Below are 27,181 nucleotides of genomic sequence, written 5' to 3'. Positions count from 1 at the left end.
TGAGTGCAAAGACTTTATGCATAAATATTCTACTGTCTTCTCTCCATATCAGCCAGTAGTCAGTGTATATTAGAGCCTCCAATATTCTTAAGCATGCACCTAACAGTCTAGTTTTCTTACAGGATCAATATTGGATGGGTTTGTTTTTTTCAGAGGAATCAGGAGTGTGGCTGAAATCATAGTCATGAAAGAATGCTTTGTGGGCCTCCTTCTCTTTGAAGACACTAATCTTAAGAGTGAAGAAGGCAGTTTAATTAGGAAAACTAATCTTGATAATTTTTCACCTTTGGAATTTGTGCATTGTGATGCTATCTCATCCGTGGGGCTCCCAAAATATTTTGGACTCTTGAATCTGAAGATTCTGGATATTTTAACCTACTAAGAACCAGAAGAAAGATCTGCGGTTATTTTACTTGGTCCCTTATTTAAAATCTTTCTCAGTACCCCATGGTGGGTAAGGGAGAAGTAGTGGGGACAAGGCTACTTTGCTGTACATATTATCAAAATTCTTCCCAGAGATTTTTAGCAAAACAGCTTGGATAAAGAAGGCAGTTTAATTAGGAAAACTAATCCTGATAATTTTTCACCTTTGGAATTTCAATACAACAGTATAAAGCAGGGAGAGATTTAATAACTACACCAGGAGAGATTTTAGTACTGGTGAGATCAAATAGAATTTTTTATAATTTCAGCTAGTCTAATGCAATCAGTCTTGAGCCTAGGGAGCCTAGCTGCGCCATGTTTGTGATTCTGTGCATGTTGGCTGACAGAACAGCTCCATCATTAGCCTCTATCGGTTTCTACCCAACCAGCCCCCTATTTTTGACATCAAGGGGCAGACAGCTGGGTATGTAGCAGAAATCATAGTCACAGAGGGTAAAAGCCAGGGAGGTAATGGTCAAAAACTCTGGAAAGAAAGGACATCTTCTCAGTTAACCAGAGGGTGTCACTGTGCAAGGATGGGAGAAATGCTGTCCTCAAAGAATCAATGTTAGGCTTATAGGATGGCCTCTTGACAATGGTTGTCAAATAGTTTTGTTCTTTGGACTATTTTGATGGAACCAGTACCCCTTCTATAATCAATATCCAGCTGCTCCCAGTAGCCATTCAACAACAGACCACTTTCAACTAATGGGTCAAAACATACTGGGGTTGATTAAATATGATAGATTTAACTTCAGATTTTACTATGCAATTAATTATTTTAGCAGACTCACTGTGGATCCCTAAAGAATACTTGGAGAATTCACTTGACCACATTTTGAAAACCACTACACCATGCATAGACAATTCATAACCACTAAAGACAATTAAAATATGTAGTGTTCTTAAAAGGAAAGTGTTTCAATCCCAGCTGTTGATTTACTGATATGTTAAACTCTTGTAGCAAAAGACTTGAACATACTTTGGCATCCTTTGTAATGAATGATTTTTTGTTTCCAATTCTTTCTTGTAAGACTAAACCTTACTTCTTAAGTGTTTGATGAAGCAGAGCAGCCCTTCTGGCATCATCTATTAGAATGAAGCTGATTGGCGGTGAAAAGCTTCCCAGTTAGGTAGCATGCTTTTCTATCCCTGAAGTATCCCTTGGTGCCACTGATAGTAAAAAAAATATTTCTAAAATGAATCAAGTTGCTTCCTCTATGGTAGAGTGAAACTTCTAGTACTTCTCACTCCTCATCTCTCTTAGCAGCCCTGTGCTCCTGCAGGAAAGACTTGTCCATACTGAATTCAGCCTCTCCCTCTCCTTGAATCAGTTCATGCTGCAAGGCACAGGCCTGTGTCAGCCACTTTCTAACTAGAACTACAGAAAGATGAGCACTCCGTGGTTAAGTGGTAGAATCACCAGTCCTGTACCTTATAGCTCAGATATGGGGATCCTAATGATGGTACTAAGGAAACACTTCTTAAATATCAGACAGGGAATGTGCCACCTTTCACTCCCAAGCATGAAGGGACGCTGTGACTCTCAGGTTCTCTCCATGTAACTCAGATGGAGAACAGAAGGGCTTCCTCCCATGAGAAGCAAAGCAGCTGCCTGGTTACTGTTGCAAGTGATATCTCCACTGTGTTAAATTACAGGTCATAAATGGAAATGAGATTATTCAAACAGGCAAGTAAACCCTGTCCGTTCTCTAGCTGAGCAGTTCCCAGCCTTGACCCAGTGCACTGGCCTCCTACACATTCCAGCTCCTGCCACTCCCCACATTGAAATCCTTCCTGTCAGGCATAATTAGATTGCTTTGCCTTCCACTTCAGGCAGTCACAATGTCAAGAGCAGTTTTTGCCAAATGAGCTTGACTTTCAAAAGTTCCTATTTGATTTTTTTTTTCTCTTTTTACTTTTTGTTTTATTTTGAGGTTGGCAGTGGGGGAATCTTTTAAATGAAATTTCTCCACTTGAAAGCTTTCAGCTGCATAGTGGGGGTATGGAGGCATTGGCTACTTTATTACTTTTGTATGTAATAAGAATTTAAATCATTCTTAGCTTTCTTTTTGACTCTTTAAGAATGAAACAGTTTTTGTGAATGCTTGATTTTTTTTTTTTAATGAACCCTGGAATATCCTGCTTTCCTTAGTTTTGAGGCCTTAATAATCTACTACAGAGATCATTCCTTACCATACAGGGTTAGTAGGGTAGGGGGCAGGGAGCATTTGTCACTACCTATTGTTTTCTGGTAACCACTGGCCAGGTCTTACCTATTTGCTTTTAAAAGATTGGAACTTGTTTTTCCAGTAAACTCCACTAGGTATAATTTTTCAATTTTTTTTAAAAGCCTTATTATCTTTTGTTTGTTGAGTTTTTTTCTGTCCTTACAGTGAATTACCCCTCCCAAAATAAAGAAGTATCTTACAATAGATTCGTAGTTAGTTAATAATGCTAATTTTTTTCTTTTTCCTTTTTTTTTTTTTAGTTTTGGTACTGAGGATTGAAAGCAGAGGTGCTTTATCACAAGGCTACTTCCTAGGCATTTTGTTTTTTAAGTTTGAGACATGCCTTTACCGAATTGCTGAGGCTGTCCTTGAACTTGGGATCCTCCTGCTTTAGCCTCCTGGGTCACAGGGATTATAGGCATGCACCGCTGCACCCAGAAATAATGCTGATTTTATATGTCTTACCATTCCACTTCTCTATCCGGGAAAGGAATTTTTTTTTTTTTTTTTTTAGAGAGAGGAGAGAGGGAGTTTTTTTAATATTTATTTTTTAGTTTTTCGGCAGACACAACATCTTTCTTTGTATGTAGTACTGAGAATCGAACCCGAGCCGCACGCATGCCAGGCAAGCGCGCTACCGCTTGAGCCACATCCCCAGCCTTTTTTAAAGGCTAATCATAAGTGGGAAGTTTTGGGTTGGGTTGTTTTTTGTGTTTTGTTTTTTATTTTACTTTTGAAACTATAGCTAAGAGCACTGCTGCCGTACAGATTCCCCCTCTCCCAGCAAAGTAGGAGATGAAAGGAAAACATTGCTTGATGCCAGTTTTCTGGGATTTTACCCAAAATTTACCCCCAAGACAGTGGTGTTCATTCTGCTTGTTCCTGGCAGCCTGTATCCTGGCAAAGCCAAGCTACATTGGTGGCGCTTGTAGCTACTGCTTTTATAGCAAGGAACAACAGCAACTCTCAACCCTCCTGCCTTCTCTCTGAACCTTACTATGACTCTAATTTACCATGATTTTTCCTGGGTACATTTTTTTAAATTAAATATTTTAAAAAAAACAAGATAGGAAATCTCCTTTTGGCTTTAGGATTGTTTCTTTGGGGCTCTTTTCTTTTTAATTTCATGAGCATAGGTAAAGATTGTCCTTCTCTGTGTAAGCTTATTTTCTGAAAATGATGGATTCATGTTGGGAAGTTTCTGGGATGTTGTGCCTAGCTGCTGAAGCTAAGATGAGTGTCTCCCCCTGATCTTTGTGATGATATAAAATGTTTTTTTTTAAAAAGAAAACTTAGCTTGCCCTACTTTTCTTTCAATTACTTTTTTTCTTTTTTCTTTAAATTACTTTTCTTTTTTTTTCTCCTTTATTTAAATTTTTTTACCCTTTCTCCCCATCACCCCCTTGGTTTTATTGTGTGTGTATTCAACAATGCTTGGTTCCAAAATATTGATTCTAAAGCATTATTTTTTCAGAGACTCCAAAGTAAAATGAAAGTATTCTGCGTATTGGACAGCTTTCCTGGAATGATTCTGAGCTGGAATGGGTCTAGGAGCCCGTGTTCTCTGTGTGTTCTCATGTGTTATGTTTATAGCATCCCCCTTTTGGCCACATCTCCCTCCCTATATTCAAATAACTCCTTGGTCTGAGCTTTTGGCTGCTTTTATCTCCTCTTGCTCTTGCATCCTCACCTTGTTGGTGACTTTAAACTGCCACCATGTATTGTTTTAATTTTGAGCACAATGTGAATTCTTTCAAGTGTGACTGTTATGCCCTTGGGGAGGGGAGGTCAGAACCCATACATAGATCACATGCACTTCTCTTCTGTGAAATGAAACCTCTTGTGCTTCTTTCTTTGCCACCTAATTTCCATGTTCTAATTTTGACCAAAAGTGCTTAAAATACAATAAGGCAACTTGACACCTCAGTTGTATAATATGAAGAAACACTTGGTGTCCATTGCATAGGACAGCCTAGTGTTCCAGAGATTATTAAGTCTTGATATTCTGAAAGGAGAAAAGAGGGAGAAAAATAAAGAGAAAAGAGAGGCAGCTGAACCTAACCAGTGTGCAGAAAGAGGCAGAGATGTTCCATTTATTTGGGAAGCACCATGCGTACTGCTATATGAGAAAAAGCATTGGACTAGTCATCCAGTAAAGAAAGGCCATTATGTCCTCCATATAGCCTGAATAAAGCCATGGTTATTGTGTTATAGGAAAAACGGATCGTGTCCCTGGATTCAGCCAACACCAGACTGATGAGTGCGCTGACCCAAGTGAAGGAGCGGTACAGCATGCAGGTCCGCAATGGCATCTCCCCCACCAACCCCACCAAGCTTTCCATCACGGAGAATGGTGAATTCAAAAACAGCAGCTGCTGATGGGCTCTGTGAATACAGACTGTGGAAGGAGACAGAAGGAAATTTACCAGCTCTCCTGTCCCCAGCACTTTACCCAGCCCCTAGAGGTTTACAGAATGTTGCTATGTCAAAATGGAAATATGGGGAGAAACTCTTAAATGAAGAAAGGAACCTTGTCTTTCAGGGCATAATGCGAAGACTTCCAAGGTCAATGCTTTCCCTCCATGTCTCTATGTACATAGGGAACTTAGTTCTGGGCCATGTACAGAAAATACCACTGTAATATACCAAAAGGAAGTTAATAATGTAGATTACCTTTTTAATTATTACTATTTTTATTATTGTTTTCCTCTTGTTGAAAGCACTGCAGTTGTTAGAGGAGGAAAGTAGGAATTATGTATGTGTGAAATATGAGCCTATGGGTTCAGTAGGTAGAGACCAAGTGTCTATCTGATAGAAGCACATAGAGTGCAATAGAACATTGTCAGAATGAGTTTTTTCAGGGATTCATCTGCCAGTTTAAAAACCCCACTCTAGTCCCTCATCTTTTAGGAAAACATGCAAATACCAAGATCCATACAAAACAGTAATTTATGCCACTAATCAACCAAGACTGGTTCTGTCAGGCAGTTAGTCTGATTTGGGGATTTGCTGTTTCTGAGGATACAGATAAAAGTAGTTGCATCACAGCCGGACTTTAGGAGTGATTTCTGTTGAACTCCTGTCAATGTTTATTTCTTCTGTCTATAGCAGATGGAAATTTTCTGTTTTAGATAATGGGGATTTTTAATTTTGACTCCTGTTGTAATAAAGGGTGTTCTTTTTCCTCTTTACAGTTTGTAAAACTAAATATTTGTGTCTCTGTATGCCATCTCCATTTTCACATGTCCACTGCCCTTTCCTCCCCATGGTGGGAGCAGTCATCAGTCATCAACAGGATTACTCTCCCCTGGAGAGGTCATTCAAATATGCTGTGCTTAAGCCATTCAAAATAAACACCCTTTCTTCCACACAGAAAAGGGCTAACTACAACATAGCAGAAATCTCTATTTCCTGTTAAAAATATTTTTTTTTCTTTTTGTAAGCTGTAATTTTGTTTGGGAAAAGATTTTATCCATTATACTAACAAATCTATGGGCAAGGTAATTTAATCTCCATCTTCAACTTTTAAATTGCTTCTTCCCCAGTAAAATTTGGAAAGGAAATCAAAATATGAAGAATCTCTCTTATGAGTGATTAGTCTTGTTTAAAAGAAGAAGGAGAAGAAGGAGGTGGAAGGGAGGGAAAGAAAAGAAAATCAAAAGTGTTAGAATGGCATATTCCAATTGTTATTTCCATGCTCTTGTAGATTTGGCAATAATGACCCAGCCTCAACATTTGTCCTCCATGGCTTTATTATAGGACAGATTAAAAGTCATAGAAAAGGATTTCCTTTTTTCCAGAGGTATGAAATGTCATCTGGAATGCAACTTAGATTGCCAGAAATGGAATGTTACATGTTAAGCAGACATTATATAAACATATATATATACATACACATATATATTTACACATGTGTACATATAATTGCACAATAGGAAATGTTCATGCCTTCTACACTGTCAGATGTACAGATATAATGTTAAAAGGGTCTTGAATCCTCTTTAAGCAAGATCTAAGCTATTGTTTTATATTGAGAAAGCAACAATGTTTTTCAAATAAGTTAATGTTATTTTAAATTACAAACTTTAAGAAAAAAAAAAGTTTTTAAAGGAAAAAGGGAAGAGAGAGAAAAAGACCAAGGGAGACATGTGCATAGAGTGAATGTTTCTTATAAGGGAACAAGAGAACAGGTATAGTACCCTCTTGACTGAAGCCTAGACTTAAGACACCTAGCCTTCCTTTCCACTGAATCCCAGGCTTGCCTTCCAACTCTTGGACTCTGATCTCTCTCAGGTGGATCTTTGTATTGAACTTTGCATTTCAGTGACCTCATCAGAGCCCCCCAACCCACACCTTTTAAATAGTTTTCTTCATAACAACCCCTGTTTCTTCCAGGCAGAAATCTTTTAACAGGAGTTTTTTGTTGTGCTTAGAAGAACTGCAGACTTCATGCCAGCTCTTTGGTACTTGGGTATTTTGTTGACCCTTAGTAGTTTCTGTAAATTCTTTCTTTCCTCCAATCTGGGGGTACACTGTGCTCAAAATCACTCAACAGGAAAAAATATTGCCAGTTCTGAAGTAGTGTCCTTTGTTGGATGAGGGAGGATATAAACGTAGATCTGTTCTTGATTGTGGCTTATTCTCGGCTCTAGCAATGTTTAATCCATTCTTTGTAAAAAGTCTTCACTTGTGCTGCAGAAAACCTGGTATAAAGGACTGTCGTTTCAGTGGCCTTAAGTATGTAACAAGGGTGATGTCTTGTACTAAGGTGTGGAAGCTCTTCAAGGGTTGGTTATTGATTACAATGGGCTTATCAAATTATATTAAGGGTTGGAAGGAGACGAAAACCAAGTATGTTTTCAGTAAATATCTTTTTAGCATTCTGGAACCTCTTTAGAGGGCAATTTGCATTGGATAATTCAGTGGCCAAAGTATTTGGACAGATTATGCAGCCCTCTACCATCAGGTTATCTTGAATGAAGAGAAGGAACTTTAAAAATAATAGTGGTAATAATAATGGATAATTAAAAGAAAAGAAGTTCAGAGTTGATGTTAGATGTTAAATTTTAGATTATCCTTTGAGCTTACTCCTATCCAAATATTTTTCTGAGTATTTCTTTAGTAAAGCTGCAATCTATAGAATTTATTTTGAAAGATTATTTTTTAGGTATGGAAGAAGGCAATTAATAGGGTATAATTTTTATTGGGGTATTGTTAATTGACTTTGCTTCAGCCCATGTAGGCACATATCTTTGTTTTGCTAGAAGGAGGTGTGTGGTTGAAGAGAAGCTGAGGATTCCACCTCTTGGGTCCCCTTCTTCCTCTGGGAGAAGTCTTTTCTGCTGTCCTTTAATAAACTTCTAATTTCTACTCTGAAAAAAAAAAAAAAGAGAAGCTGATGGATTAAGATGGCTGCCTAGCTCTCCCAATGTATCACCACATGATAGGATAAGAATGTACCAGGGTTGAATGGAATTTGGAATTCAGGTAAAGTGCTTGTAAAGTGCTTATCTAGATAACAACCCATCTTGGCCAATAGCAAATGTACCAGGGTTGAATGGAATTTGGAATTCAGGTAAAGTGCTTGTAAAGTGCTTATCTAGATAACAACCCATCTTGGCCAATAGCAAAGAAAATGTTAATAGAACTCATGCAAAGCGCTTCACATTTCCCTTTTGTATCACTGGAGCAATAAGTTTTTCAGACCAAAGCAGCAAAAAGAGTTAAATTTCCATCAGGCCATTGTTCTTCCTTGAGCCTCTGCAATAAAAGCCATGGCATGAAGGAGATTATAACTATAACAAGCACTTAAGTACTTACTGTGTTCCAGGCACTACCATCAAAGTACTTTTTGGGTCTAGGGCTGTCTGCAAAATGAGGTCATCAAGCAGCTATAGCTTTTGCTTTTCTCTTGATAACAAGTTGGCCAGAATTAGCTTTCTGACTGGTCTGCTTCCACCATTCTCTGTGATGGGGTTGGCTAGTAAAGAAGAGCTAAGATTTTTCTGTCTAAGACTGCTGTAGGTATTAACTCTATGTCCTTGAGCCTGAGCTTGATTTACAGGGAAAATTTTTCAGATCTTCCCTTTTTGTGGATTATTATATTGGTTCCTTCCTTAGACCCCTGGCTTTCACTGTGTCCTCGGGGGTACACCAAACTGGGAATAGAGTTCTCATTTGGAAGTCCCAGAGAAAGATAACTGACATCAAGAGAGTTTACATTAGTATTTGGTAGGCTTCTATCCAGATTTAGCTCTAGTCATCTCCAGTTTGGAGTTCCTGAAGACTATATGGGACTGAGCTGAAGAATGCAGACCTCTTCAGGGTTTCCTTAGTCCTGTTAGTCTAGTCCATTGTGACTGAACCCCAAGCTTGACAACCAGACTAGACTTGTCACCGCATCAGACCCAGTGGCTCCAAATTGTGGATTGATGGTTCATGCATTTTCAGCTACAGTTTTCAAGTCTACCTTCTGTTACCGATTGTAGAAAGCCAAAGGGGCTTTCTTCTCTGTTCTTCCCTTTCTCAAGTCTAGTAGTAAAATCCCTTGCTTGCCCCAGCAGTAGTTAGTTGCCTTCATGCCCTTTTCCTGGTATACTTCATTTTTTTTAATCAACATATCAATTGAAAGGACTTATGCTAGTTTCTTAAAAGCAAGAAATGTTGAGGTGTTGAATTTTTAAATAGTCTGTCTTCATCTTTGAATGATTATTAGTTCTAGAAGCATTCTCGTCATGACCCAGTTATGAATGCTCTTGAGTTTTGAAAGGACAAAAGTGATGAAATTTGTATGAAATAGGATAAGTATCTGATGAGAAAGAACCCAAGGAGGACACATGATCCAGAGCAGGAGTAATGCATAGCAGTCTCCTTAGTAGCCCAGAGGTCCAGGACACAGGAGGATCTATAGCCCTTGCTCACTCTTAAAATGCATCAATTATAGAAAGGCAGTTACTGTAGAAAATGTACACACCCACAGAAAACACAATTCCTAGGGCTTCCTTTTTATGAATGTTAATGCATTTTATATACCAGTGATTCCAAAACTTTCTTGGGTTTTTAGGTTTTATGTTTTCATTTATTGGATTTTATGACAGTCATTCTATTCTCTTTAAAATGTACTATATGTGTTATATGTATATATAAGTTAAATGACTTGAACTTGATTTGGTTTGACATTGTCTCAAGAACCCTAGATATCATTACTGATACCATAAGGGAGTTAAAGAAAGAAAGTTGAGTATCACTGTAGGTCACAGAAAGAAGTAGCCTTGGTTCCTGGGTCAGTTAATCCTCACGTGTTTGTAACAAGCCCAGCTAGGCTTGGCAAATGCAGTGAGCCATCCAAGGAAAGAAAGTGGTACTTTTGGCCCACATTGCAGCATGCATTTTAATTTCCTACTTGATGGATATTTTTCATTCAAATGTCCCTTATTGTTTTCCTAGGAAGTTTTAAATTTGGGGACTTAGAACCAGATCTATATATTGGTGCAGTGGAGATTTCCACAGAAGCTGTTTTAGGGGCCTCCATCATCTGTGTGAGGGTGCAAATATTTATGTATAAATACCATATTTGTGTCATTTCCAAGCTCTCAAGGGAAAATTTCAATTCCCAATTCACCAAAAGGTCAAATACTGATCAACTCAATTACCACTATCTTGCAACAAAACTAAAATAGTAAAGGTTAAATTTTGACTGGTGCTTAGACATTTCTTAGTTATCTTGAAATCAACTCAAACAGCAGTACATTTACCCAGATTACACCTCTGATTAATTTACCTTCTAAATTTGATTTTGTTTCTCATCTCCAGGGCCTTAATAAGAATGTGTTAATACACATGAATATTTTACAATGATAACTCTAAATAATTTATTTTTATTTCAAGAAAGAGAAATACACCTTAGAAAAACAAAACCCGAGATTTTATTTTATTTTTAAAGCCATATTTTTGTGCTAAGTAGCACTTAGATTGTTCCATATGTGAGATCCATATCTGCATTTCATTACCTGGGTTTGTTCTAAAGAAGATTTATTTTTGTTCTGTGAATAATTTTTGACGGTTCTTGTACATGTACAGATATAGATACATTTGAGGTCTTTTATTGATATTCCTACAAAGAATACAAATAAACTTTAACTTTAAACATTTCAGACTAAAGTTGCTACTGTATTTGACATATTACTATCTTACTTCTAGCATGCATCTGGTTCTGAGGACACGTGAACAAAACAGAATGAAATGTATGCAGGGACATTATTCTGAAGAAATATTTTAATGTTAGGAATAACGTGCCTTAGAATTTCCCAACTTACAGGTAAAAATAACCAAAAAAAAAAAAAAAACCTACTTCTTAGATATAGGACAAAAAAACTACAAATAACTGACATTAACATGTTTGTATTATGTTAGAGAGCTCTTCATTCTGAAAAATTTTGAATTTTTTTTATAGTTTATGGCTAATGGTTTCTTCCAGTTCCTGCTGAAATCACTACTATTTTCTCTTATATTCCCCAAAGAGATTAATGGAATTTATTTTCAAGATTTTTGTTTAATTCAGGCTTTTTGTCCTTCTTTGTGTCATTCTCAAGGGTATTGTTCCCAAATACTTCCATCTTCTCTGTTTACCTAATTCATTCTATAAAATCCAAGGCGAGGGTTTCATATGTAGTTTTCTTTTGTGTAAGTTTTAGGTCTATGTCTCTTCACATATTCTGAGTTATTTCTAATAGTGTTCTTCTGGAAATTAAAAAACTCAAATTCACTGAAAATCCAGAGAAAACTGCTTAAAAGGAAACTGCTAATTAGTAGACTTGTGCTGCTTTTTGTTCACTTCAAAACCGACCCATTTCAATCTGAATTGCTGGTTACCTAACATAAGTTTTAAGACTTCTTGAATCTGAAACATCAAAAAGAAAGAAACAGGGCTGTGAGTATAGCTCAGTGGGAAAGTACAAAGTACTGAAATTGATCCCAGTATCCCAAAAAGGAAAAGAGAGGGAACTTATTGATGCTGTCTTATGGTCCTATAGTTCTCTTAGCTCTATCCACATGTGTACGCTTTATGTCCTGCCATACCCTTTTTTATTTATTTTTCTTAGTCTCCTTCCAGCTGCCTGCCTTTTGCCACTAGGACTTAACATCAGTGGGAAAGTACATAAATCAGTTTTGTTAGCAAAGAATGATGATGATGATGGCAAAGAATAAAACAAATAATTAAACTAATGATTCTCAATTATGACTATTCATCAAAATCACCAAAAAGTTTTTTGAGATTTTGAGGTTTTGTTTGTTTGTAAAGTAGTGATGCTTCCTGAACTCCACTATTGAACGGATAAATATTGGGACCAGGTTTTTGTTTTTTATTTTTTTGTTTTTTAACTTCTCCATGGGATTCTAACTTCAGCCAGGGTTGAGGGCCACTACTCCATATCAAGTTCTAAGCACTATGTGGGGATGTGTGTTAGAATGTTTTGTTTCCATTCCTGAAATGGGGATAAGACAGCTACAGGTATTTCCTTGCCTTCCATTTGGAATTTTAAATGCTACAAAAACTGATAATGTACACCGAACCTTCTGCCCCCACCCACAAAATACACACACACACACACACACACACACACACACACACACACACACAATGACCTTACCAATTCCATTCTTTAAATCTGTGAGGTAGAAAGAAGTCTCTTTTCTAACATGGTCATCCCATTTATGGAATAGATAACATTCCCACAAAGCTGACCAGAAGATGGAATTGTCCCACTGGCTCCAATTTAAACTAGACAGTAGATGGCTTCTGTTTTGGTGCCAACGCTTCAGTGAATATAACCCCCAAAGAGGGCTTAAGGGCCCAGGCCAGGACCCAGTACAGAACATTCAACCCTAAGGAATAAAAATACTGTCTTCCCCATCCCTGAAAAAAGTTCTTAACTTTTGTAGCCCTGATACTCAGCACTGTGGTTTTATTACTTAAAGTTTGGCTAAGAGATTTATCAGATCCTGATTTGGACTTGTTCATTCCATAGCAGACTGCACCATAAGCCCTATAGTCCCCCTTTCTTCTCTTGGTCAGAACACACACTCACACAGACACACATGCCACTGGTCTTTCTAGAAAAGTGATTTTGTGAAATTCTAGAATGAATTGCCTCTGGGTGCTATTTCCTTGACCCTATGAATAAACTGCAACAAGCTACTAGATAAATGCCAGTCCATTTCCTTGCATGTAAAACTGTGATGTCCAGTGGTTGGATGATCCTTTAGGGTGCTCTCCAGCTAGACATACTATGATTATTACCTGATATAGTTGAAAACCAGGCCCTTAGGCCATGCTCAGTAATCAGTTTGAGACTTTTCTGTCAGTGTTTTAGGAACAGTTATTCCTCTTCACAATCTCCTATCCCACAATACATTGAAAGAACAGGAAGAAAAAGGTCTAGAACATATATTCAGAACACATTATAATGTTAATATTGATAATTAATAGAGAATGTTTTTTAAGTACCAAAGTGTGCCAGACAATTTGCTGAGCACTTTGTATGGAATATTATCATTTAATCAGAACATCAACCATATGAGTTAGGTTCTTATTTCATGAGGAAATTGACACTGAGACTGAGTTACTTGCCCAGGTTACACAAATAAGTGCAAAGCCAAGACTTGAACTCAGGTCCTTCTGGCTGTCCTGATCCAAAAATAAAGGAGGTTTAAAAAAAGAGCTCAGGAAAAATGTTATAAAGGCTAAGAAAAAGATCTGAAAACATCCTGGCACATAACCAACCTGTCACCAAGAACCCCAGTGATGGCAGAACAAAATGAGTTATTTTTCCATATTTTTTTCCTAAATATATTGTTTTTGATAATATTACTTTGCACTATCAAGTCATCGGACTGATCAGAATTAGAAGAGGACAGAAGTCTCACCTCTCTCAAAAATTGGTCTTTCATCTCTTCTTGGTCTATCGAAATTGAAATGGCAAAATCTGCTTTCAGGATTCCAAAAGAGTAAGCACCTGAAAAAGAAAGTGCTACCTAGTTCAGGGGGATTACCTGTAACCGCTTGAAACTTGAAGTTCACAGCAGTCAGTAATGCCCTTGGATACCATAGATGCAATGTGGTGATTAAGGAGTTCTAAAGGAAAAAGAAGGGAAACTGAGGACCAAGAGAATGCTCAGCCACAATTAGGACCATACAACTAGTGTCTGGAAAGAAGAGTCCCACACTTTAGTGTAACTTGGTCCCCCTTCCCCCTGAAACACAAACACACAAATGCACACACATCCTGGCCTCCCATCAGGAATTATTTTCCAACTCTTTTGTATTTTTTGCCTTCCTTTTAATCTGTTAAGGAGATGTTCCATACTATGCTGGAAATACTCGCTTCCTGGGGGCTCTCTGCCCCAGAAAACTCTACAAAAGTAGAGTTTTCTGCCATGAGCCAAACATAATCACCATAGGAATTACAGCCTCATAGAAGGACTGTTATAATTGGATAGCATTTTATAGTTTAGAATGTACCTTTGCATAAGTATCTCATTGAGCATTCACAACAAACCTGTGATCCAGGCAGGTACTTTTCTGTGTCCCTATTGAAGATGAGAAATAGAGACTAGGAAGTGAGGAAAACTGCCCCTCAAGTGTTCATTGTAGTCACTAGAGATCACACTAGAATCCACATCTTTAATTCCTATCCCTGTTCCCAACATTCCATACTATCTTTCACAAAAAAAAGGTCCTAACAACCTGAGCTAAGGACCTACTGTCCAGACTTAACTACTCAGTTATTAGAGTGGGAACTTAATAAATAGAAGCAGTTACCTGATTCTGGTGCTGATGTTTTTTCTTTAGATTCTGGGTGGCTAGATGAGCTTAAATGTTGGACCCGAGTGGCAGTAACTATGTCTCTATCGGTGCAACTGTCTACTCTTGTCACAGCTAGAGAAGGGGGAAATAAAGGCTTATTGCAACTTCAGCCAGGAGTAAGGTATTTGACACTGAGTCAGAAAGGCAGCCACTGCCGTGCACTCAGCGCTACAGAAACCACCCTTTTGTGGGAAGCTTAGTTCCCACCAATCCTCAACTTACCCCTGCAGGCTCTCATGACAGCCCTTGAGTTGCTACACCATCATCTTTCAAAAAGCACCCCAATGTCAGGATTTGTAGGGCTTGAGCAATATTATGAGGCTTGTCCTCAGTCCTACTTTTTTCTTTCAGTAGTTCACAGCCCAAGAAGCCCAATGCCCTTATGTTATCTGCCAGTCACACACAACCTCACCATGGCAACCAGGGACACTTGATACCTCATCAAGGGACAGAACCCCAAACCAAGCACAGCCTCTTTCCCAGCATCCTCCCTCCTCCTGTGTAGCTGGCCATACACTGAGATGTCCTAGTCTCCCCAGCTCTCTCATGCTCTGTCACCAAATCCTGTCGGTGGCTTGCAAGTCTTTTTTTATTTTTTAAAATATGGACATATCCATATTTTGTGGTATGTTATTACAAATTATTTAAGCAAAAGTACCCCCCTTATCCAACCTAGGGACAACCAACACAGTTTGCCATAAAATATCTTTCACACATTGAATTTTAAACATTTGAAGGCATAAAGACCTACTTTATTTCCTTTAGAGGCTGCATAGTTTTTCATCAAATGTACATGACTTATTTAACCAATCTGCTTTCAGTAGACATTAGATTGTTTCTGATTTTTCACTGTAGAAAACACAGCAAACAGCCCCGTGTGGAGGGTGTGGGTGCATGGCTGTGCTCAGTTCTCGTTTCCTTATTTCCAAGGGCAGAATTTCAGTAGGAAAAACCCTGCACCTTTCAAAACCTGACACCCTCTGGCCAAAGGGCAGCACTAGTTTCCACCAGGCCCCTGTGTTGGCAAGCTGTGTTTTCCCTACATTCTCACCACCCTCTCAAATCTTTGCCAAATTGGTAGGTGGAAAAAAATGAATTTTTAAATAATTTTTAAGTCTCTTTTTTTAAATCTGCATTTTTATGATTTAGTGAACTGTGCATTTAATGTGTTTGTATTGGTATTTCTTTGATTAGGGTCACTTGTGAACAATGTAAAATCGATTCCCTCCTGACGCTCCCCACCCGGCACCCCCAGATCCCCCCTGGATTCCGCTCCCCATGCTGTGCACCAGCCCTCCCTACGTACTTCCTAGTTCACCTCTCCTAATGGCCTCCTCTCTACTTTCCCCAGGAAAAGCCTTATACTTTTCTTCAGTAAATGAACAAATTTGCAAAATTTAGAAACATGAAAGTTGGGGACACCCATATCCTCATCACATTTTCACACATTTCCTCCCAATCTTTTTCTAACCATTGATGGTTGTTTCCTGTCACTGTTGGGACTATTGTGTGTATAACTGGAATCATGCTTTTTAAATTTAGCATCCTAATGCTAATCCCATGTTGTCATTACCCCCTTGCTTCTGGAAGCAATGAATTTGAGCATTTTGCTCATTTGCTAAAATCCTCTAGTGGCTCATTTAACTGCAGAATTAGGCCCCAGTCCACCTTTTTTTCCTCATGCCCTGACACTCCTTTCCCCAGTCACACTAGACTGTTTGACAGCCCCAAACAAACCACACACTTCGATATCCACCTTAGCCCAGGCAAGGGAGAACCTTCTGGTGGTACTTCTTGCCAGTGAAATCCTTCATTTTACCTTTTGTCCAATTACTATTTTATATTAAACCTTGTTCAAAACAGGTACTGAAGAAAATGTTATTGAATTAGGCCACCTGTGTGCAAAACAGCATTCTAGGCATGGGAGAGAGAAAAAGAAGTACAAAACAGCTCCTTCCCAACGGTCTGCAATCCTGACAATTCATAATCGTGTGTAACTAATAAAATGAGAATAAGGTGAGCCCCATCTATCGAGTAAGGTAAGGACAGGGGTTGGAGAAGCTAGGGTATTAAGCCTGTTACTAGTGAATTGAGATTAAAATGGTAATAATTACCATTTACTGTCTACCAGATTCGAGAACTGAGAGGCCCTTTATGGCATTTTCCTTAAAGATTAGAGAAATAATGTTCAGAGAGGTTATAAAACTTGCCTAAGGCCACACAGTAAGTAGTTCAGCCAGTGTTCCAACCTTTGGCTGTCAGACTTTGCTCTTGCAGGTAAAATAGAGTATTTCTCTCGCATATCTCCCTGCCCTACTCCCATCTCCATCCTAAATTATTACTGGGGGAAAGATGGGTTGGTGAACTGGCTCTAACCAAAATGGAGCTCCTGTACAGTGACCTGGGATACAGGGCAGCTGACCATGGCCTAACATGCAACTCCAGCCCTCAGCTCCCCAGCTTGGGGTCTGGCCTCTGAAGCCCAAGAAAGGACCTCCAACCCAGGCCGGAGTGAGTGCTCACCCGGCAGAGACTTGGGTGGGCTGGCATTTGAGTTCCTGGCCTGTGGGAAGCATTCTCCCACGTGATTGGGCACCTCCCGGATTGGGTGTGAGGCGCTCTGGCCAAACTGTGTGGGAGCTTTCCCCACCCTCTCCAGGTGCTAGAGCCTGTCGTGTGGGGGTGTGACTGACCACTGACCCTGAGGCCAATCACTGACCCTGACCTTGGAATGCTGCCCCCTCGACCTTCATTGGATGGAATTTTCCCCTGAATTTCTTGTTCCCCAATAAAAGGCCACTCCCTGGCACGCTCTCTCTCTCTCTCTCTCTCTCTCTCTCTCTCTCTCTCTCTCTCCCCTGCTAGTCCTGAGTAAGCCTTGCTGCCCCACCGGGTGGTTCGAGGGGAGAGCCGCCTGGGACCTGGTCATAGAAAAAGGTAATTGAGTCTGTGTGTTTATTTCCATGTCACTAGTTAACTTCTATGCTACGATCCTCTTTAATGAAACCAGCGTGCTGGTCGCCTGGTGGATTGGCCGGCTCTCACCTGTCTCCGAGAGGGCTGCCTGGCTCGGGGCTGCTGATGCAGGGTGCGCAGTTGCTCCTTGGGACTCTGCTGGGTTCCCTGAGACTGGTGCAGCCGAAGTTCTTTCTTCAGGCCCTGAAGAGCTCCCCAGAGGCTCGGAGCCTCGAGACCAGGTGAATGTGGAGGACCCAGGCGGACCTGCTGACGTAGGAGCCGCTGGGGCATCATGGGTGGAGGCGAGTAAGGGGTCCTCAGTCACCTCCTGCGGAGTCACAAGCCCACCATGGGTAATAGAGTCCCCCCAGGGCACAGGGTCACCAATGCTCCCAGTGGTGACAAGGGAGGACTTGGCCATTTCCTGTGGGATGGAGGGGCTTCCCGGAGACGCAAGACCAGTGGGGGTGAGTGACAGAGGCTCAAAGTCCGCAGACACACTCTGGGCAGTGGCCAGTAGGATCCTGAGTCCCTCCTGGGGACTGGAGGTACCTCCCAGGGGCCTGGGGTTTGCCAGAGGGCTTGTTGACACTGTCCCTTGGGGCATCGTGGGGCCTGCTGAGGGGGAGCATAGGGATCTCTGGCACCTGGGTGGTGGGCTGCAGGCTCCCCGGCTGCTGTGGCCACTCTGCTGTAACCTGGTCCTGCAAGGTACCCGCGGGGCTGAGGCTGGTCCCTAGGGCAGGAGAGAAGACTACTGTGGGATCAGCTGAAACCAGGACCCCTTTAAGGACCCAGCCACAGGCCAAGGTGGGGCCAGGGTGGCGCCAGAAGCGGTGGAGGGAAGAACCCTGCGTCAGGCCCTGGGCTTTTGCTAGGCCTGGAGGTGGCCGGCCTTCTGAGGCTGGGGTGCACAGGAGTGACCCCACCAGGGCCGGCCCAAGCAGGCAGAGGGCCTGGGACTACCAGGGGGTGCCAGGCTAGACCTTAGAGCAGGGAGACAGGCTCTGAAGCAGTTTCTGTAGAGAAAGGAGGCTTGCACCCCTCGGCGCCACCTCCCGCACATGCGCACACTCGCAGCTCCTCTTAGCTGCCCACCCAACTCCCCGGGGTGCTGCAAGCCAATTCCTCCTCAGCCAGTGGTAAAGTCACCCCTCCAGATACCGGATAATTAACAGGAGCTGGGGCGCTCTCCTTGAGTCCCACCATACCCGTGACCACTACACCAAGTTTTGCTGTTGTTGGTTTTGGAGTTTCAGTTTGTTTTTTGGTTGTTGGTTTTGTTTTTGTTTTTGGTGCTGGTGACTGGACCCAGGGTGTTTTACCACTGAGCCACATCCCCAGCCCTTTTATATTTTTTATTTATTTATTTTTGTTTGTTTGTTTTGAGACAGGGACTCACTAAGTTCCTTAGCACCTTGCCAAATTACTAAGGCTGACCTTGAATTTGCCACCCTCTGCATCCCAAGTTGCTGGGCTGGGGCAAGCTCCATCACCATTTTTTAATGTTTGAATAGTGGATTAATAAAAGCTCTGTTTGACCTTGATCAAGTCCCCTAACTTCTCTGTATCCTCAAAAAAGGAAATGACACCTTTGTCTGATGTGGGAGTTTATAAGGAGACTAGGAGAACTGTAACTTTGCTCTCAGTTATGCTAGTTAACTTCAGAACTCCAGGGAAGCAAAATGAGGTAATAGCTTAATAGCTATCACTGTCATTCACAGCTACGTCCCCATATGTAGTCCCATCTCTCCTCTTCTCTCCCCAGAGAGGATCCCCTAATCAGAAGGCACTTTGACCGGCCCCTCTATGGTGCTTCCCTCTCTGGGGCTGGACCTCAAGAGCTCTCTGATGATTTTTCTCCAGGAGCATTATTCAGCCTCTCTCTCTCTCCCTGGGCCAGGTCCAAGACACCTCACCTGAAAAGACTGCACAGCCTCTCAGGGGTCCCCTGGCCCTGGAGCTACAAGATCAGAGGCCTAGTTCAAGGAGACAGGAGGTTGATGGTGATCAAGTCCTCCTCCCCCTACCCTTGGATGACCCTGCAGTGTCTGGAGCAGAGTCTCCCCTGCATAAGTGGCCCTCGGTTGCCACCAGTTGCCTCATCTCATTTCTGGTCCCTCACTGGCTCTTGTGGGTGAGTCCCAGGGGCCCCAACCTGGGCTACTGCATACAAGCCACCTTCTCTACTTCCCTAAGCCTGGAAGACTCCAGATCCAGTCAAAACCAGGCTCAAAGCACCTATGCTCGGCCTGGGAGTGGTCCCCACAGTAACATCGGAGGAGGAAGCAGACAGAAGCGGAGGCATCTCTGCCAACTCCCTGTGTCCAGTGACAGAGTCTGCAAGAAAATACAGAGAGAAAGCATGAGGGCAGGGTCTTTCTGTCACACCCAGCAGGCTGTCAGCCTTGAAAAGTCACACCAGGCACCCTGTCCTCCTGCCACGGCAGCCAGACTTAAAAGGGCGCAGTTACTGGGAACTGTGTGCTGATCACTGGGAGGGGTCCCCGCGCCATCTTCTGTCCTCACAATAGTCAAGAGGTTGTTATGTATTTTACAGATAAGGATCAGAATTCTCATCATTTCCAAAACACCAAAAGGAACAGCCAGGAATAGGTCAACCCCCAGCCCTCCACCCCCGCTGAGGGACAGTAGATGAGGGCTTGCTGGGGGAGCAGGGAGTGACTGCCAACAGGTAAAGAGTCGTGATTATACACAGATCAGGAGAGGCCTCCGGTCCCAGTACCTTCAGAGTGACAATAAAAATGGAAATAGCTGATATTTGTTAAGTGATCACTCTGGCCAGGGTCTCTGCTAGGCCCTTCCCCCCAGGCAGCCCTCAAAGCCGTCCTGTGAGCTGGGATCAGCAATCTCACTCTGTTAAGTATATTTTCCAGATGAGGAAAAGAGATGCTGAGAGATGAGCTCAGAGATGCTGCCCACCTGATTTCTAGACGGTGCTGAAATCTACCTGATTCCAAACCCCAGGATCTTACTCATTTCATCGTCCAGTAACATTGTTGTTGCTAATTGCGCATGTCCTAAGTCTAGAGGGGTTCTATTCCATTCCCTAAAGATCCCCAGAATTAAAACAATATTACTTTATCACAAGTTTATAGTATAAGGATCTTAGGAAACTGCTTCAAAATCTTGAAGCCTGAAAGTGCTTCCTCAGGTCTAGCCTTATTGTCTCTTGCTGCCAAGTGGACCCATTTCCCATCTTGTTTTAGCCTCAGTGACCTGAGGCCAGCAGAAGTGACTTCTCACGCACCGTAGAAGCAGATGAAGGGTTGCAGGGAAGAGCAGACCACTGTGTAAACCTGAGGGTCATATTTTGAGTAGGCCCGGAGTCCTGCACACAGTCCTCGGTCAAACTTAGGCACCAGCAGCCAGCTTGGGATGCTGGCACCCAAGTCACTGGACCAGTTCAGAGACCTGGTATTTGCATTGAAGTAGAGGCCAATCCAAGCCTCAGTCTCTTTTGTGACGGACTTCAGGGCCTGCTGGCCTGCCTCATCGGTCACCGTCTGCAGGTCGGCCAGGTCTGTGTAGTGGCTGCGACAGTACTTCAGAGCCGAGGTCCACGTCATTACTTGTTCAAATCTCATGAAGGTATATCCACCAATCTGGACCTCAGCTGGGGGCAAAGAACAGAGATCACAGGCCTGAAGTCCTGGATCTCTGATAGCCCAGCCTCCGTTGCCCCTGGGACAGAGCTGTGGTCCCCAGTCCTCAGGTGTTAAGTTTGATCAAAACCAGAGTTTTAAGGGCTGGGGTCGTGGCTCAGTGGTAGAGTGCTTTCCTAGCATGTGTGACGCACTGGATTCAATTCTCAGCACTACGTATAAATAAATGAACAAAATAAAGGTGCACCAACATATAAAAAAAGTATTTTCAAAAAAAACCACAATTTTATAGACAGACTAAATATCAGGTTGGGAAAATGGGTGGGACAGATATCATAGCTAATCTATGGGAGAAAACATTAGGGAAAGCAGGAATTAAGAGCTCCTCTTATGACCATATGGCCCTAAGAGTTAAGTTTAAGGCTCAATATCTTCATCTGTCCAGTGGGGATGATAATAGTACTTAAGGTCAGGATCACATGAAACCAGGTATATAATTAGCTGAGCACAGTGCATGCAAACAGCACTTAATAGAATGGTAGTTACGGTTTGGGGGAAAGTTAGGAGGGAGTCAAGATGATCCTGATTTGAGTTGGCCTCATTTGTGATCTCCAGGGGCTACACCTGCCTCTAGGGCGGAGGCAGAATGGAGGAGCAGTGGGATGTGCCTAGGCTCACAGTGTCAGGCAAGCCAGGGAGAAGAGGGGAGCCTGGTGCACAGCAGACCTGAGGAGCAGGCGCAGCAGACCATCCCCCATGGCCTGCTCCCCAAGGAGCAGACCAGGTACCAGCCTCCCACCTCCACGACCTCCAGTCCCTCCCTCCCTGACACTAGACTGGGCCAGGTCCCAGAAGGAGGCTGCCCACCGCCAGGCCCTTCTCCTCTGCAGTACATAAGCCCAGGCCTCTGTAACTCCACACGGAAAGTTTGGAAAGGATGTGAGCAGCTGGCACCCAACCTGACGTGTTGATTCCGGAGGCCTGGAAAGGAAGCACTGTGTGCAGAACCTGGGGCACATCCGAACATTCAAATAAGGCCTCCCAGACTCTCCCACAGGCTTGCTCACCCCCAATTTGCCACTATTTCCCTAACACTTTCCTTATCTAAATTGATTTTTTTTAAGTTATCCTCTATTAAGCACCTGGTATATGCCTGCCATGAGCTATGCATGTGGCCTATATCATCTATGTCCTGAGACATAGATATTAATTGCATGTCACAGACGAGAGAAAGGAGACTAAAGGAGACATAACTCACCTAAACTCATGTCAGATTCACTATCAAGAAGAGACCCAAACCTAGGTCCACCTGCCTTGGAAGCTTGCGCCATTCCCTCTACCCCTCCTTATCCAGCACACGCAGAGAGCCAACCGTACAAAGCAATGGATCAACTGTATTGTGTTTGTCATAGAATTTCTATCAGATATGAAGAAACTCTATAGAGTAATAACATCCAAGGGGTTAAAATTTGAGAGAGAAATCACCCTCTCTAGATGGATGGGTCAGTACACAGGGTGTAAAGAGACACTGCCCAAGTCACCTAGTCAAGCATGTCACCTCCTCCTCTGGACCCATCTGAATAACAAAGGTACTAATCTCCATTAAAAAATGTGGCATCTATACACAATGGAGTATTACTCTGCATTAAAAAATGACAAAATTATAGAATTTGGAGGGAAATAGATGGCATTAGAGCAGATTATGCTAAGTGAAGCCAGCCAATCCCTAAAAAACAAATGCCAAATGTCTTCTTTGATATAAGGAGAGTAACTAAGAACAGAGTAGGGACGAAGAGCATGAGAAGAAGATTAACATTAAACAGGGATAAGAGGTGGGAGGGAAAGCGAGAGGGAAGGGAAATTGCATGGAAATGGAAGGAGACCCTCAAGGTTATACAAAATTACATACAAGAGGAAGTGAGGGGAAAGGGAAAAATAATACAAGGGGGAGAAATGAATTACAGTAGAGGGGGTAGAGAGAGAAGAGGGGAGGGGAGGGGAGGGGGGATAGTAGAGGATAGGAAAGGCAGCAGAATACAACAGACATGAGTATGTCAATATGTAAATCAATGGAAGTGTAACTGATGTGATTCTGCAATCTGTATACGGGGTAAAAATGGGAGTTCATAACCCACTTGAATCAAAATGTGAAATATGATATGTCAAGAACTATGTAATGTTTTGAACAACCAACAATAAAAAAAAAACTATTTTTAAAAAAAAGGTACTAATCTCTCCCTTGGTTTCACTCTGGGGACAGCGGAGCCCATGGCCAGTCGGGCAGGGGTACGGAAGCAGAGGCAACCCAGCCAGGTAGAGGAGTTCAAGCAGAAAAGAGAAAATGCAGCAAGTGTATACCTTGCTTTGGAAGAGTGGTCAGGCTGAGATAGGGCTCCACGGAGATGCGGTGCCTTACATCAGGGTCTGTGAAACAGAAACAGCCTGAGTTATGGGGGCAAGGGTGAGGCTGCCCTGGCTCCTCTATGGGCACCAGCTGCTGCCAAGTTAGAGCCCAGAGAAGCCTCGCTGAAGGCTGGACAGATGGTTCCTTCCTTTCTACATTGATCCAGTAAATATATCCTGAGCACCTACTGGGTGGCCAGTGCTATTCTATGTCCCTGGAAATGGCAGCAATAAAATAAGCAGGGTGTTTGCTCTTGAAAAGAATAGGAGAAGGAGCCAGCCTGCCCTGGGCAGAGCAAGGGCACAGGTCCAAGGTGGGCAGGAGCTGTATGGGTCTGGGGAGCAGAAAGATGTGGCTGGAGAGAAGGATGGAGATGAAGCCAAAGAGGGCAGGCAGGGCCTGTTGGCTGTAAGAAGGATGGTCTCCTAATTGCTAGGAGGACCTACTGACCATGTTTAAAAACAGTAATCTGATTTATGGTTTGTTTGTTTCTTTTGGGGGGAGGATACAAGGGATTGAACTCAGGGTCACTCAACCACTGAGCCACAACCCAAGCTCAGTTTTTGTATTTTATTAGAGACAGGGTCTCACCGAGTTGCTTAGGGTCTTGACATTGCTGAGGCTGGCTTTCAATTCGAGATCCTCCTGCCTCAGCCTCCCAACTGCTGGGATTGCAGGCTTGGCCACTGTGCCTGGCTTGATTTCTATTTTTTAAAGCTGACTGTGTGCCCAGAACAGACTGAAGCAGCAAGAGGGCCCACTCAGAAGAGAGAATGGTGGTTTGGCCTGTGTATTGGCAGTGGGTCTACAGAACAGAGAAGGAGAGCATGGGGTCAGGACATGTCTGAATGGAGTTCTAAGACAATGGAGGGAGCAGGGAAAGACCCCCATACAGTCCTTCCTTTGCAAGGTCTCCTCACTCCAGGCCCCCTTATCACCCGAAGAAATCTCTTTATTCTCTTGGCAACCCAGAGTCCAACTCTAGGCCACTGCAGGCGATGACTCAAGGTCCCATGGCAGACATGGTGTGGCCGTGACTTGGGAGTAGAGCAAGCTGACCTCCATTCCCCGATTTGCATGGAAAGAATGGTATGGATTTGGGCTGAGCCTTGACTGACGAAAAAAAGCAGAAACTGTCCCTTTTTATCAGGAAAATGCTGTGTGGTCTTCACCCATCTCCCTGCATGATCTTCTCAGCATCAGGACTGCGCTACCAGGGGCGAGACCGGACAGGTGAGGGGCAAGGATGGGAGGCTGCTCCCGAGAGCCAGCACCATGTCATCGTGTACTGATGGCAGACTTCCTGAAAAGGTGTCCAAAGAGACTGGTTCCACCCACTGAGCTCCCAAGAAGCAGGGCATCTCCCAGGGGTGGCTACTCCACACTCTCCCACCACCAACAAGGCAATAAACCATGAGAAAGGGCAGACCTCAAACTCTGCATAATGCAAATGGACTCTCCATGTCCACAGCCTTTACTGACAGAAGGAAGAGACACAGTGGAACATTCCATATTTTTTTCTGTATCCTGACTTATACCCATTTCTCTAAGGGGGTTTTTGGGAATGGGGTGGGAATAGAAATGAAGGCCACAGAGAAGAGGTAGCATGGCAAAAAAGGTAACAGCCTGTTACTCCATAAAAGTCCCCGTCTCACCCTTCCCCACCACATGCTTCTTCAAGAGCCACCTGGGAGGAAGAAGGCTAGGCTCAGAACTTGAACCTGAACACACCTGTATAGCAAATGAAGGGCTTCTGTGCCGTGCAGACGTCGACCCCCAGCATGGGAGCAAAGGACAGAACAGAATACAGCGAGACACACATGCCCTCCCTGAGGGCAGGCAGTTGGATCCACTTCAAGTCAACGAAGGGAGAGCCGCTGGACCAGCGGGGGCCAGAAATACTCATGTCAAAGAAGAGGCCGATCCATGCCTGGGTGGGCTGGATGAGCGAGCTGATGGTCATCAAGCTGCTCATGCTGCTCATGCTCTGCAGGCTGAGGAGGTCCGTGTGGTAGTCCCGGCAATAATCCATGGCCTCTCTCCAGCTCAGTGGTTGGTCCTCCCGGGAAAAGGACTTGCCGTTGTTCACCAGCCTGGAGGCTGGAGCAAGAGCAGTGTCACTACTTGACTGCCCCCACTCCACCCTAGTCCTTCCCTCACTTCTGGCCTCCAATGCACCCAGCCCTGCCCCCCCACTTCTACACTAGCTGTGCTGTTGTTTTGGAAGGGCTGGCCGTCCCCAGCTAATCCTTCAGTCTCCTAATTTCCCAATCGGTCACCACCCCCTTTGCTGGTCCTGCATTAAGTGCCCACCTATGTGCTGCAGCGCCCCTTTGTTAGGAATTAATAATAATGGGTAATGCGAACTAAGCATTCTGACGGGCCGTAGCTCACCAGATTCTTCCAACAACTCCTTGGGATAGCCCGAGGCCTGCTTTACAAATGAGGAAACCAAGTCACACAGTTAAATGGCCTGGACAAGGCCACCCAGTGGGAAGTGGGTAAAAACAGGACTCTAGAACCTCGGGTGGAGCACCCAGGTCCAGTACTGCCCCTACGCCAGGGCTCCCAGCTGGCTCCACAGTAGTCCCCCAGTGGCTCCTAAAGAAGTGGATTCCCAGCTCCACCTTAGAGCAAGGATCTGAGTTACTGTGACCAGCATCAGGATTTCTAAACTGCTCCCAGGGCAAGTGCCTTGTCTTCCTGTCTGTCTGCACCACCAGGTCTGAGCAAGCTGGGTGCACAAAGCACACCTGAGTCGTCATTGCAGTCCTGGTGCCCGCCTGGCACATGGGGAGTGCTCAGTGTGATAGAAGGGAAGGCAGAAGACGGGGAACTTCTCCCAGGAACTCAGCCCGAGCCCCGAGAGCTCCATGCTCACTTCCTTCCTGCCTTGACTCTCTCCCCTTATGGGGCTCCCAGCAAATGCCAGCTGGCCCAGGATTCCTCCGCCAGGTCCTGCCTGTGCAGGGGGCAGACAGGAATGAGGGCTCGCTGCTAGGATCCCAGGGGGCGACGAGCCAGATGTCCCGGGAGAGGAAACTAAGACTGGGACCTGGGCATACAGAGGGGCAAGAACGTGCCACAGGGAGGACAGGGAAGGGACTGATCAGGCATCTGCCAAGAAGAATGAAGCTCCTCACACCCACCAAAGTCCAAGATGCTTCCTGTCACCAAGAAGGGCTGGAGAATCCCTGTGCCGGAGAAAGAGAATAGAAAAAGAATGTTTTCTCCTTAGGATGTGTGACTCATTTTGATATTTTTTATTCTACTCTGTTTCATGTTTTGAACTGGTGGGCTCTGGGGTCACACTAATGGATCACACCCAATAGTTGGGAAAGGCCTGGGACCTGGGGGTACCAAGACCCTGGGATGGGCCCCTCCAGGCCTTGAGCAACGCCCCCTTGCCCACCCAGCAGTCTCTGCTGCTCCCTCTCCCTTCAGTCCTGACGTCCTGTCAGTGGGTCTTACCTGCTGTGCAGAGGGAGAGCAGCAGCCCCCGTGGCGCCATGGCTGTGGGACAGGACGGGCCCCTGGGGGTGCAGCTCACAGGTGGAAAGCCTTCTGGCTTCTGGCAGAGGCTCTGCCTGGCCTCCTGGTCATTTCTTCCTTGCTCTCCATTCTTCTCTTTGCTATCCAAACTGACAGATTTGACTGAGCAAATACTAATTCC

At 43.5% G+C, this 27,181-nt stretch overlaps 2 protein-coding genes across 5 annotated transcripts in view; one reads left to right on the top strand and one right to left on the bottom strand.

Annotated features, from left to right (window-relative positions):
- Positions 1 to 7,941, top strand: part of RASAL2 (RAS protein activator like 2) — a 357,274-nt gene extending 349,333 nt beyond the window's left edge. For 2 of the 4 annotated variants that reach the window (XM_081300550.1, XM_081300548.1), the window contains exons 18-19: positions 2,083 to 2,113; positions 4,869 to 7,941. In XM_081300550.1, coding sequence (XP_081156676.1) covers positions 2,083 to 2,113; positions 4,869 to 5,011 — 174 coding nt within the window. In that variant the 3' untranslated portion in view covers positions 5,012 to 7,941. The remainder of the gene's footprint in view (positions 1 to 2,082; positions 2,114 to 4,868) is intronic. The other 2 variants (XM_081300551.1, XM_081300549.1) reach the window with 1 other exon arrangement.
- Positions 7,942 to 8,047: 106 nt separating this feature from the next.
- On the bottom strand, positions 8,048 to 27,019 carry CLEC20A (C-type lectin domain containing 20A; the record flags this gene model as incomplete). The annotated part of the gene is made up of 6 exons (XM_081298240.1): positions 8,048 to 11,553; positions 13,581 to 13,669; positions 20,750 to 21,115; positions 23,463 to 23,528; positions 25,240 to 25,608; positions 26,980 to 27,019. 6 exons carry the CDS (start codon positions 27,017 to 27,019, stop codon positions 11,455 to 11,457), a joined length of 1,029 nt encoding a protein of 342 aa, XP_081154366.1. The 3' UTR covers positions 8,048 to 11,454.
- Positions 27,020 to 27,181: the final 162 nt, after the last annotated feature.

Source organism: Spermophilus citellus, assembly GCF_964194105.1.
Source record: "Spermophilus citellus genome assembly, chromosome: 6".
NCBI lineage: Eukaryota > Metazoa > Chordata > Mammalia > Rodentia > Sciuridae > Spermophilus > Spermophilus citellus.
This window is presented reverse-complemented; position numbering and strand designations above follow the sequence as displayed.